At 40.4% G+C, this 13,816-nt stretch overlaps 1 protein-coding gene across 2 annotated transcripts in view; it reads right to left on the reverse strand.

The window, feature by feature from the left end:
* AATF (apoptosis antagonizing transcription factor) overlaps positions 1-13,816 on the reverse strand; it is a 100,019-nt gene that overhangs the window by 50,830 nt on the left and 35,373 nt on the right. For both annotated transcript variants that reach the window (XM_065897581.1, XM_065897582.1), the window contains exons 5-8: positions 11,615-11,729; positions 9,852-10,056; positions 9,165-9,329; positions 7,011-7,094 (exon numbers count right to left, since the gene is read on the reverse strand). In XM_065897581.1, coding sequence (XP_065753653.1) covers positions 7,011-7,094; positions 9,165-9,329; positions 9,852-10,056; positions 11,615-11,729 — 569 coding nt within the window. The remainder of the gene's footprint in view (positions 1-7,010; positions 7,095-9,164; positions 9,330-9,851; positions 10,057-11,614; positions 11,730-13,816) is intronic.

Below are 13,816 nucleotides of genomic sequence, written 5' to 3' on the forward strand. Positions count from 1 at the left end.
CGGGATCTAGTTTGCTGACCAGGGATCGAACCCGGGCCCCCTGCATTGGGAGCACGGAGTCTAACCCACTGGACCTCCAGGGAAGTCCCCTGAATGCTCTTCTAATCTGAAATAGGTTTCAGTGGATACCGGCATCTCAATACTGGCTTCTAACAATGACTATATGCCTGGAAAATAGTGAATTTATACTATTGTCCAGAGTTTATATCTAACAGCATCTCTTAGAGTCTTTTACAGGTTATTGAGACATGACTTTAGGAATTAGATCAGGTGTCTGTTGAGGGAAAAACCTGTGTGCTAATGAATGTCTGAGGCACATTTGTGATAAGACAACACTAGGCAACTATATGTACGTTTTTATATCAAGGACCTGATTGCTCTCTTGCACCATTTATTTTCTCCACTTAAATTTTACCAAAGTCATACTTTTCAAGAGGAGCTGTGTGACTATACAAAATTGAGGAGAATCTTGCTCTTGTTAGATGACATAAATTCCTTGGGCAGGGGTTTTCTCTTATTAGTCTTTGTAAACCTAGCATCTGGTACAGCAGTTGTTAAGTGAATGAAGTTCATAATTGCACAAAAGTGGTAACATGTGAACTGTCAGAATGCAAACAGATACACTGGATCTCCAATTTCCTAAACAGATACAAATCTGAAAAGGAAACGCTCAAGTGGATTTTTAAGTGTGTCAGATCAAAAGGCAGCAAAATACGCTAGAAAGAAAATCAAACTGGGAACAAGAGCACATGGGTTTCAATGTCCTAAATGAGGTGATCATATCCTAGTCACTTACTTCCTCTAGGCCCTAGTTGGTAAAAAGTCAGTTTGGCATTGATGATTTTCAAAGACGCTATCTAACTTTACAGCAACTAGGTTCTATTCTAGATCTACAATACACATACATATTTTAAGATGCTTATTAACTTCCCCTTTCTATGCTAAGTCATGGTCCCTATAATTTACTTTAAAGGAGCTATACATGGAATATAATTTCACAAGGAGACTTCATGTCCACTTTAGTAAACACGTAGTGTTCCCCATTTCTAAAGTGCTAAATTCTTTACTTGGGTCTCCTAAAATACTGCTAGAGTGCTGTGTTTAATTTACACTCAGCCAGCTGATATTGGGCTTATTAGTAGTACAGAAAAGGCAATTTTGGCCACGTATTTGCCTAGTAAACTGCCAAGGTACCCCTTGTGTTCGAAAAGTTTCTTCGAGAGTTCTAAGCCAATTCTTATCTCTTTCCTAGCTGGCTCCATCAAATGAACTATTTTAGGCTTTGTTCTGAAGTTTTTTTACCTTTGTCTAAACGAAGCAGTAGTACTGAAGTCAGGCTCTGGTGTTTTTTAAAGCAAGGAAACTGAAAGAAATCAGGGCCAGTCGTGTGTGCCTTCCCCTGACGCTGCCGTGTGACGAAATTTCTCGATCTTGCATTTAAAATGTGGCTTTTGGGCTCCTGTTCTGTGCAGCCTGCACAACAGTGAGCCCACGCTGGCAATCCAATGCCATCCGATGCCATCCAATGCCGATGCTGATACTGTATTGGGTCTAAACACTGAGAGATCAACAACAGCAGCACAGGAACAATGCATCTCAAATAAAAATTCTTACACATGGTCAAAAAATAATCTTGTAATTATTAAAACTGAGGTTTAATTGGACATTGATATTGGTTTGGAGTTTGTTTAACACCTTTATTATGTCTTAAGAAATCTAACTGATTAACTCTCTTCTGTAACTTTTTTTTTTTTTTTTTTGGCTGCGTTGGGTCTTCGTTGCTGCACGCAGGCTTTCTCTAGTTGCAGCGAGCGGGGGCTACTCTTCGTTGCGGTGCACAGGCTTCTCATTGTGATGGCTTCTCTTGTTGCAGAGCACGGGCTCTAGATATGCGGCCTTCAGTAGTTGCGGCTCGTGGGCTCTAGGCGCGCAGGCTCAGTAGTTGTGGCGCACAGGCTTAGTTGCTCTGCGGCATGCGGGATCTTCCCGGACCAGGGATCGAACCTGTGTCCCCTGCATTGGCAGGAGGATTCTTAAACACTGCGCCACCAGGGAAGTCCCTCTCTCCTATAACTTTAACTGTAACTTCAATCTTCAAATTTGTGTACTTCACATTCACGTCCTCTCTAAAGTCACCATAAAGGTCTATATGTAATAAATGTTATCAAAATTTTTAAGAAACATCATCCACATCTCAAGTAACAGCAACATTTCAAAGTCAACCTAAAAATGAAATACTACTCTGAACAGAAGGGATGTTTCCCAAAAACAAATGAAAAGCAGGAGGTTTAAATCAAATTTTAAGGCATACTCTTAGCCATCAATTGAACCACTGGAAAGATACATGCCAACAAGAACACAGTATTGCCTTAACCGTAGGAATAGCTTCACACATCCCTTATTCACACTACGATCTAAATGCATACTATTAAAGCCACGACATCAGCCGTCCATATTAATCACTCACCAATTTAATTAAAGTAAACCAGCTTGTCAGAAAGCTTGCCTCTTCTCTATTTCTTAACATTATTGACTTTTAATAGTTCACTGAAATAGTAATTACTTGTTTATGGCATTAACAAATGTCTTGGACACAAAAGTCCAGCGTGTGGCAGGGTCAGTTACAGACATGTCCTGATGGCAAATGAAAGGAGAGATTTAACCCATCAAAGTGGCCATCTAAAGAACAGAACCTATTATGCCTTTCTCCAGACGCTCCTGGTTAAATTCAAAGTGACAGGACAAACCAGATCAAAACTAAACAGAGCTAGAAGCAACATACAAAATCCTAATGAACCCTCAGAAATCCAGGTATCAATCTGTCAATATCTAAGCTCAATTAGTCCTTTCAGAACAAAATACCTCACGAGGTAACAAGAAACTAGTTCGAGGTCCTGGCTATGAAAAGGATAAAACCAGTCACTTTACTGCACAGCATACTGCTAAGTGCAGTCATATCTCAACATGGAGATCTTGGGAGGATTAAATAGAGACGTGAGTCAAGTACCTGTCTACTCAGTCCAGGAGCTGGTACTAACTAGTGTTCAGTAAATGTTACTCCTTCCTCGATCCTTTAAGAACTCAGGCCTATCAAGTCAAAATCAACGGATGGTTTAAAAAAAGCAAATCAAAACAAACAAAAACTTTAAATGGAGATATAGACAACACATCTTAAAAGCACTTAATGTGGGCTTCCCTGGTGGCACAGTGGTTGAGAGTCTGCCTGCCGATGCAGGGGACACGGGTTCGTGCCCTGGTCCAGGAAGATCCCACATGCCACGGAGCGGCTGGGCCCGTGAGCCATGGCCGCTGAGCCTGCGCATCTGGAGCCTGTGCTCCGCAACAGAAGAGGCCACAACAGTGAGAGGCCCGCATATCGCGCAAAAAAAAAAAAAAAAAAAAAGCACTTAATGTTAAAAAAGTAGCAAATGGGATCGTGAAAATGAAAAATAGATACTGAAAACATTTCTGAATGGCTCATCCTTCATGGTCACTTGCAACCTTCATATTTTGTGAAATCATCTTCAGGGATGAGCTCTGACAAGAGCTAAGCCAGATGCAAACTGATTCCATCGGGGGTGAGACTTGGCAATGTTTGCAGCCAGTGAAGTTTCCCTCCTGAAACCGTCACCACTGGGCACACTTTGGGCTTTCAGCAACTCCAGTTTCCAAACAAACCAGTAACACAACTAGAAGGCTAATTTTTTCATTAGAATTGTTAAGAAACCAGGAGTTCAATAAATCATTTGCCTTCAAAGGGAAAAAAATTACTTTCTAACACATAATATTTCTTCTGGTTCTAAGAAAATGAAGCTTAGTTATTTACGAACTGAAAACTGTAATACTATAGTGAAGTCTTTTTATGGCTCACAAATGCAATGTTTAAGAAATAAAGTTATGTGAAGAACAGGACTTGGCCTAAGCAGTCTTGAGGTCAAGTACTAGTGCTGCCATTTACTATATGACTTGCAGGAAGTTACTTAACGTCTCAGGGACTCAGGTTCTTGTGTGGTTCTTTTCAGCTCAAAAGCGGTATGATTACTTACAACATCTGATACTCCTCAGTGCCCCCCTCTCTCTATGTATATGCTTACACACACATACACATACACATGTACCTTTATTAAATAATGCAGACATATTTTTTAAGTTGTAGTAACTTAAGGCCCACTGTGAAACAAAGAAAGTGTGTACGTGTTGGGTGTTCTGACCCTGAATACCATTCTCAATGGTGAGGGCATTTACAAAGCCTTGTGACACCTGAATTAACCAAGTAAGCCTTTAAACCCTTACAATGAAACATTAAAATTCAATGTGGCTATAATCTCTTCCTTACAAAACATGGACCCAAAGAGTCTGGCTTCAAGTATGGTTTCAAAAAAAAAAAAAAAGGCAGATGTATTATATTCACCACCCAGCTCTTCCCTATGACCACATAAAAAAACACAAATGAAAACTCACAGGCCCATTGTAATACATTGTACCACTTCTGAATGCAACACTTAGCTCAGGCTTACTACCCTAACAAATAAAGGAAAGCATTTTATGAAGCCAATTTAATTGGGAGGTGACAGAAAACATACAGCCATTTTCTTCAGCCTTATCATTGAACTGGCTTCAGCTCCAATCTCTGGCAAATCCCACTCAACAGAAGAAATTAACCAGGTCAGCAGAACAGGTGCTACGTTGTGTCTGTCAAGGGCCTGGCATCACCACAATTACTTGCACACAATGAAGCAGTAATCTTTACAGATCATCTCTCCCAAGAAGCATATTGGGGAGGGGGAGAAAAACTGAAGGGAGGAAGGCAGGGTCGGGGCAGGGGGGATGGTAGTGGGAAGAAGAGGAATAGGAGGCAAAGAGAAAAGGCAAGAAAAGAAAATGAATGTGCAGCTGCCTTGCGGCTCAGCAGATGTCGGGATGTGATGTACGAGGCTAGGATAAGCTGTCGTAGCCTGCTGCCAAAGAGTGGTAAGTGATTAAAGCCTGCACACTTCTAAGCACCATATTTAGAATCTGCAGGGTTTCGAGACTTGCACCCATTCCTTGCTGTGCTGCCAGATGTTGGCAACTGGTCCAGTTCCTACTGACTGTGCATGGATGGCAGCAGTTGGTACGGCAGCAAAGCAATCTGGAATGCTTCCGGAGATGCTGTACATTAACAAGTGTCACCCATCATTCACCTTTACAGAAGGCTGAAACAACTCCAATTTGCTGCCACTTCCCTCTTGGGAAACAGCCAAGATAAAGTTGCACCTGGCAGCCCCATTTGTTTCACTCAGGTGTTTCAGCTGCCTTGCTGACCTCTATTAGTTTAAGTTTTAATTTAGATTAACCCCAGCACCCCAATTAACCAGCAAGGGTAAAAGCTAAGATGTGACTAGTCATAACTGAAATCAGAATTTATCAAAGTTAAAATTATTAATTGGGATGAAGGGCCAATCAAGTAATACTATTTCTTTTTCAGCAGACCTCCAGGCCAAAAAAATATATATATATATATATACACACACCTATATATATATATATATCTTTCAGACTAAGGATTGCCAATAGAAGCAACTTCCCCCCCCCAGTAATTTCAGTTTATTTTATTAAGCCTATTTAATTTATGATGCACTTTCCACTGAACAACATATACTTCAATTAATGAAGACTGGAATATTTTTGATTGTCTCCCATGATCTCACACAATTATACAGCATTAATATCCCATATCAGGTACTTCCTTAGACACTCTAGAACAAAACAGAATCCCCTACTCTTCTGACAAATGGATATAATAAGAGAAGAAAAGGAAAAAAGAATCAGGACCTCTGACTAGGAACACCTGGGGCCACATCAATCCTCTTTCCTATACCCTCTCATCATTACTTTTGAGATTTACAGCAATAATTTTATTGAACATCACAGAGTGAATAGCAAGATTAATAAAAAGTCTCTCTTTTTTTTTTTTTTAGGGCAAAACCAGAGGCATCCCCAATATAGAATCACTTGTCCTACTTGCTTCACAGGGTAATTTTCCTAAGTTCCTTCCTTCGTATTCCATATACTACACAGTACTGTCGTCATAGCTAAACCTCCAACAAGCACCTGTAAATTCTTCGGCAAAAGTTAACACTAAAAATTCAGCAGAGGAAAAAAAATTGACCTTGATAAAATAATGGCTCAATCAAAACTGGTTTATCACTGCTGAGCAGCATCCTCAACTCTCCAGAGCTAGAGGGTACATCCTAAAGCACATTTCATTAAGAAGTATGACTTAACAAGAGACCCAGGATTACAGGAAATTATTTTAGTTCTTTAGAACAGCCCAGGTGTTTAGTCTACCTTAACGGTCACCACCATCATCAAAAAGAGCAGCACGACAGCAGATCACAGCGTCAGGGAAAGAACTGGGGAAATGTTTGTGAAGAGATATTGAGAACGGGACTAGATTTCAATCTCTAGCAATTCTTTCTGTCTTCAAAGCACTACACTATTATTATAATCAACACTAGCAGACAATCTCAATAAATATAAATACTTAACTGATGTGAACATGCACACATACACAGAAGTTTTAAGAGAATAGACTCAATAGGTTAATAGAACCAGAAGTGCAATTCAAGAATTCTGGGATCCCAGCCCTTCAGCTCCATATCCTTATCTAATAGTAATAGGACAAGAAACCAAACAAACAAACAAAATCCTCCATTAACATCATCAAAAGCTGCTGAGAGAGAATAAACCACCTGATGCAAAGAAGTTGAAACTGTTTTACAAATAATTCACATTCTGCATCAACTAACAACGTAGCTGTAGCTATATTCATTTCAAAAGGAAAAATATAAAAGTAAAGCAATAAATCCAGAACTACACAGTAAGTCAATTCTGAACACTAGAGTTCTAACTCCCTATCTGACTCTATCCTTCCAAAGTAAGCTATCTTTTGGTCAGAGAATTCTATCAGCTGTTTTACAATGCTAAAGCCTGATTTATAACAAAAGAAAAGAGTGTAAAAATCATACCTGGTGGTAAAAGTCATCATCATCAAAGATTTCTTCATCCACGTCCTTCAGGTGGGCACTGGCAGGGGCTTGAGGAAGGATCTCCTATATCAATGAGAAGGAGTGAATCCCAATGAGGTTACCAAAGTAATTCAGCTACTATAAATAATGTGTATAACAGTCAAAGCACTATTTTCCTTAAGATATAAAGAGCTCTTCAAATTAAAGAACAAGGATTTCCCTAGTGGTGCAGTGGTTAAGAATCCACCTGCCAATGCAGGGGACATGGGTTCAAGCCCTGGTCTGGGAAGATCCCACATGCCACAAAGCAACTAAGCCCATGCACCACAACTACTGAGCCTGTGCTCTAGACTCCGTGAACCACAACTACTGAGCCTTTATGCCACAACTACTGAAGCCCACGTGCCTAGAGCCCGTGCTCCACAACAAGAGAAGCCACTGCAATGAGAAGCCCATGCACCACAACAAAGAGTAGTCCCCGCTTGCCACAACTAGAGAAAGCCTGCGCACAGCAATGAAGACCCAATGCAACCAAAAATAAATTAATTAATTAATTTAAAAAAATTGAAGAACAAAAACAATGCAATTGAAAAATGGGCAAAACATTAATAGGCACTTGACAGAAAAAAAACACAAGCAGTCAACAGTTATATAAAAATATGTTTAATCTAATTCTAATTAAATACATGCAAATGAAAATGAGAAGACACCATTTTTCACCTCTAAAACTGGCAATCTTCAGTAGGAAAACACAGCTGGTGGGATTGGAAATTAATGCAGCCTTTTTGAGGCAATTTTACAACATCTATCAGGATTTAAAATGCATACTCTCTTTGATTTAACATTTCCACTTATAGAAGTCTATCCATATGTTCACACAAATACAAAAATAAAAATGCTCAGGAATGTTTCCTATAGCACTGTTTCTAAAACTAGAGACAACATAAATATCCACTGTTCAAATAAATTATAGTACACATCCATACAATGGAATACTCTAGCCATTAGGAAAAATGAGGTAGATCTCCATGTAATAACATGGAAAAGTATCTAGAATAATTAAGAAAGTAAGATTTTACATATAGTTTATAACATTTTATATATTTATACACACACACGTATATATATATATCCAACCCATTTAGTTAAAAAAAGACAACCATATTTTTATAAGTGCGTACGTGTTATATGCGTGCGTGCGTGTGTGTGTGTGTGTGTGTGTGTGTATTTATATATACAAATAGAAAATACCTGAAAGTGTGTTACAACTATGAACATTGGTTAAACCTGAGGAGTGGAGTTTTTAGACTAGGGGGAATTTTACTTTTCATTTTAAATTCTTCTGAACTTAAAAAATATATTAAGTATATATTCCTACTATAAATAAAAGAGTTTCCTTTAGACACAAGAATCTGCCTATTTCAATTCTGGATCCTCTTCTGGAGCATCTAAACATCCAAAGGAAAGCCTAAAGTACACGCTTGCTTCGATACTGGCATTTCTAAAGAAAAAACTTTAAAACTGAATTTAAAAAATTGGATTACAGGGCTCCCCTGGTGGCACAGTGGTTAAGAATCTGCCTGCCAATGCAGGGGACACAAGTTCGAGCCCTGGTCCGGGAAGATCCCACATGCCGCGGAGCAACTAAGCCCGTGAGCCACAACTAATGAGCCTGCACTCTAGAGCCCATGAGCCACAACTACTGAAGCCCACATTCCTAGAGCCTGTGCTCTGCAACAAGAGAAGCCACTGCAATGAGAAGCTTGCGCACTGCAACGAAGAGTAGCCCCTGATCACCGCAACTAGAGAAAGCCCGTGCACAGCAAGCAACAAAGACCCAACACAGCCAAAAATAAATTTAAAAAAAAAAAAATTTATTAAAAAAAAAATTGGATTACAAATGCTTCCATGACCAGACTCAGATCAAACTCAAAATTAAGAGAAGGCTACACACAATAACAGCTTCATTTTTTAAAAACTTCCCCCTCCCACATATTCTCAGTTTCTCAACAATCTAGGAAAGTAGTGCTTTTTTCCCTTTCTTTCACTGACTTCTTATACCCAGAGGAATACCTACAAGGAGATGATAAGATTTTTCAATTAATTAGCCTCCTAGAAACTGCTCCCATAATCACCATGCATCACAGTTCTTACCGGCTGTCCTGGCAAACTCTCTGGGACAGGCTGGGCTGCAGGCTCAGGTTTGCCAAGAACTCGGTAGATAGAGCGCTTGGTCTGTGTCCTTCGAAGTAATCTTTCTTTGTCCATCAGAATATGATCAATCTGAGTCAAGATTGAACGTTCAAAGGCACCAAAACCCTGCAACAACATTAACCAGTGTCAGATAACATGGAAAGTCTCTGCTTAAGGCAGCTATGTTGGTTTCCCTATTTTTCTGTGTCAGCAGAGAAACAGACAATCCTCCTTCCAGGAGGAACTTTCTGTTAAAGACTGAGTTTGTGAATGGCTCTAACTGTTCTCAGAAAAAAAAAAAAAATTAGTCCCTAAGCAGGTCATATTAGTTTCCTATACCCACAGATTAACCTCTGCTCCTTTAATAATTGTTTTAAAGTCCATTTCTTTAAAGTATTTGTATTTCCAACACTTACAAGATCACAACTTCTAGAATAAAAAACTTTTTCTAATAAAGTTGAAATCCCATGATTGAATGGTATAAACCCCAATGGATTAGGGTTAGGGTTAGCGTTAGGGTTCAGTAAATTTTTCTACGGAAGTGACTGATTACTATGACACTGAGGCATCATCCATATAAGGGAGCTGTACTTCCAATTTCTCACAGCTGCTTCAGGTTGCCTTACACACATGAGTGCACACACTTGCCTTCCCCAGTTTTCCAGAAGCCAGCTTGGTCTTATCATGCCACTTCTGGAGCGTACGGTTCCTGTAGACAGTGAAGTCGGCGAAGCGCTTCGCTATGAAGCTGGGGTAGTCCTCAGTCTCCAGCTTCCTCTTTGCTGGGGCCCTCCTCTGCTGCTGCTGCTTCTCTTCTATGAGCTCTTCATCTTCACTGGAAATCTCCTCCTCACTGGAAAACCAGTAAGAACACTGAGTCCAATGTAAATAAACGTTACCTAAATAAAAACTTAGGCGTGCGACTTCCCTGGTGGTGCAGTGGTTAAGAATCCGCCTGCCAATGCAGGGGACACGGGTTCAAGCCCTGGACTGGGAAGATCCCACATCCCACAGAGCAACTAAGCCAGTGCGCCACAACTACTGAGCCTGCACTCTGGAGCCCACGAGCCACAACTACTGAGCCCTTGTGCCACAACTACTGAAGCCCACGCACCTAGAGCCCATGCTACGCAACAAGAAGCCACCGCAATGAGAAGCCCATGCAACTGCAACTAGAGAAAGCCCACACACAACGAAGGCCCAATGCAGCCAAAAATAAAATTAATTAATTAATTAATTTTTAAAAAACAACAACAAAAAAAACCTAGGCCCACATGCAGTCAAGAGTATTTGGGCTTTCCCTATGCTGTCTGCATCTTAAATAGCACGGGAGACGTGAGGACGGCTTTTTTGTTGTTGTTGGAAGAAAACATTCGTGAGGTCAAACAAAAATTCATGTATCTTTTAAAATAAATATAAAAATAGATGGTTTCAAAATATTTTTTAAAAAGTAAGCCAACTATAAAAATAAATGAGGTTGTTAAAAACATTATTAGAAATGCACATGAACCAGGCCTATACTGCTACAGGAGGGTCTTTAAAAATTAAACATATAATCATACTTTTATGACCTCAATCCCCAAATCAATAAGGGAAATATGTCTCCCTGTAACCAACTACTCAGGAAAGCTGAGTAATATTGGTTGAACCAAACGAAGACAAGCAGAATGTGAAGAAATCTCAAAGGGGTAGGCCACAGAACCCGAGCTAGGCTGTAATACCCTCAACTGTGTGAGAGAGCACTAGAGCCTACAGCTACAGAGCCAGCTACACTGCCTGGACTACCGACCCCAGCGCACAGGAAGTGCTTACTAAATGTGAGCTCCTTTCCTTTGTCATTCCAACTAATTCAGTAGAAAGTTATGGAGCAGAGGGGAAGCCCAACGGAAAACAACAGGCAGGTACCCTATGAAGAAGGCTCAAACAAAGGGGGGAGGTAGAGGAGAACCTTCATCAACTGTGATAATTTCAGGAAGGGAAAAAATGTTTTCTTCTACTATTTCCTGAAATTTTTCTACCCTTCGCAATAACTGCTTCTTCCTTCACTGAAAAGTCAACAGTTGTGACTGGCAATTCCGTGTATGGGCAACAAAGTGCTTCATAAACATTAATTAAGCGTTCATGTTAAAAATGCGCTTTCACCTATAGTCTCACTAGATCGAAAAAGAAGGCAAGATTTTTGCAGAAGCTTACAAAGAAGCTTAGGCACAACTATGCATAAAAATCCAAAACCTAATTCCCAATTTATGTGTCATCCTGGCCACCAATTAAACGTAAGAGGCTCTTTCTATTTTACTAACATTAAGTCCGGTATCTGCCTGGAAAGGACGTGACTTTCTTTTTCATAAATAATGGGAAACCATTCAGACGAAAAGAAAATAAGCAATTCCATAGTTCCATTCCCTCCTTACCTTTCTGCTTTGGGCTTTGTCCCATCTACTAGGTATCTAGTGTCTGGATACTGGAAAAGCAACTCTTCCTGAAGATCTACCAATGACCTCAACAATGCTTTAAGTGCCTTGTGACCTGGGAAATAAAGCAGAGGGAAGGAACAGTTAATTATCTACAGTTCTCCAAAGTAGGTGATGCCTATGACGCTGGACTCCTGAGCAGTAATGGCTGAGGGGGTGGGCACAGGGTACGCCGGGACTGAAAACTCTCTGAAATACAGAATTCCTGAAAGGAGATAATAACAGTGCCTACCTCATAGGGTCGTTGTGAGGAACAAGCAAGGTAACAATGTGTAAGGTACTTAGAAGAGCGTCTGCAGTAAACTGTGAGTTCTTAAATTTAATAAGTTTGACACACTCCTTCCCTGCCTGTCATCATAACCAATAATTTTTTTCCTTTGGTGTTTCTTTCTCAGATATTTTTCTACAGGTTACCCATTGACCTCTTGGATTATCCCTTTACTGATCAACTCCTTAAGCAATTCCTTCTCTTCTGAAGAGCACAGCTTAGTCCTGGGGCCCCTACCACCACCACCATCACCACCACCCTCCCCCAGGAGATCTCCTTTGCCTCTGGTGTGAGCTACCACCTCATTCATTCAATCTCCCAACACATACCCTTAAGGAAGGTTCCAGTTCACGAATAGAAACCCAAGTTAATGACTTACTGTTTGCAGTACAGTCATCCCTCGGTATCCTCAGGGGATTGGTTCTAGGAGCTCTCCCCCAGGATAATGAAACCCATGGATGCTCAAGTTCCCTATATGAAAGGGCCTGGTATTTGCATGTAACCTACACGCATCCTCCCACATACTTTAAATCATCTCTAGATTACGTACAACTAGTACAATGTAAATGCTACAAAAATCGTTGTGAATACTATGTAAATACTATGTAATACTATGTAAATAGTTGCGAGAGTGCTGCAAATTCAAGTTTTGCTTTTCGGAACGTTCTGACATTTTTTCTTTCCAAGTATTTTTGATCCAAAATTGGTTGAATCCGTGGATGCGGAACCCAAGGATATGGAGGTTCCATCGTACTGAACTGTGTATTAAAATTTTGCACACCAAGAATATGTTCTCACCTGATTCTCCTCACGACCAAAAGGATGCACATGTAATAAAGCTGGTCAGGATTAAGTTTCAAGTCTATGACCAAGAACTTTCAGAATAAAATCTGGCCCTCTGAGAACCAAACTCTTACCTTCTTTATCAGCAAAATCCTACTAAAGGGGCTAAATAGACATGGATAACAACTACTAGTTAAGTTTTGACAGCACTCAGACATCTCGCTCTATAATCAAACTTTCCCATTTCCAGCAACTGCCAAGAAAATCTTCACATGGATGCTCCATCACTCCCTCAAACACCATGTCAGAAACAAAACTTTTTTCTTCCAACCTAATACTTCTCCTTTGTCTGATTCTCTCACCTCTGTCTAATGTTTTCACAGGAGATCACTGACATTTTGGAGCCCTTATTCAATATATTCAGTCAGTTGCTAAATCCTGTGGTTTCCATACTTCCTATCACTAACAGTTGTCCATCTGTCTCTGGCTATGCTTCGATCACTCCTTCCCACTTTCCTTTAAGTAACTGTAATCTTCTCACAAGCATCCTTACTCTCATTTAGCAATCCCTACATTCATTTCTGTTTTATATTCTAGACTAACTTCAGCCCACACGAACTTCAGTTTAAGTGATTTTTATGAATTTGATTCTCTCTCTTCTGCTTCTACCTTGCGCAGCATGAGTAGCTTCCTCACTATTTTACATCTCAACCTATTTCATCAATGGGACACCAACACATGACTCAGACAAGTTCTCCAAACAGATCACACTGCAGCATTCCATTTCAACATATGGCTAAGAGCTTACCTGAGAAAGCCTCCGTGGATTGGTCAGAAGGAACTCAATAACCCAATAGCTACTTTGCATTCCTCCAGTAATCTCCGTATAAGACTATACAGGGACTTCCCTGGTGGTCCAGTGGTTAAGAATCCGCCTTCCAATGCAGTGGACTTGGGTTCGATCCCTGGTCAGGGAACTAAGATCCCACAGGCCTCGGGGCAAGTAAGCCTGCACGCTGCAACTACCAAGCCTGCATGCCCTGGAGGCCACGCGCCACAACTAGAGAGGAGCCTGAGCGCTGCAACTAGAG

The sequence above is a fragment of the Phocoena phocoena genome, chromosome 19, assembly GCF_963924675.1.
Source record: "Phocoena phocoena chromosome 19, mPhoPho1.1, whole genome shotgun sequence".
Lineage (NCBI taxonomy): Eukaryota > Metazoa > Chordata > Mammalia > Artiodactyla > Phocoenidae > Phocoena > Phocoena phocoena.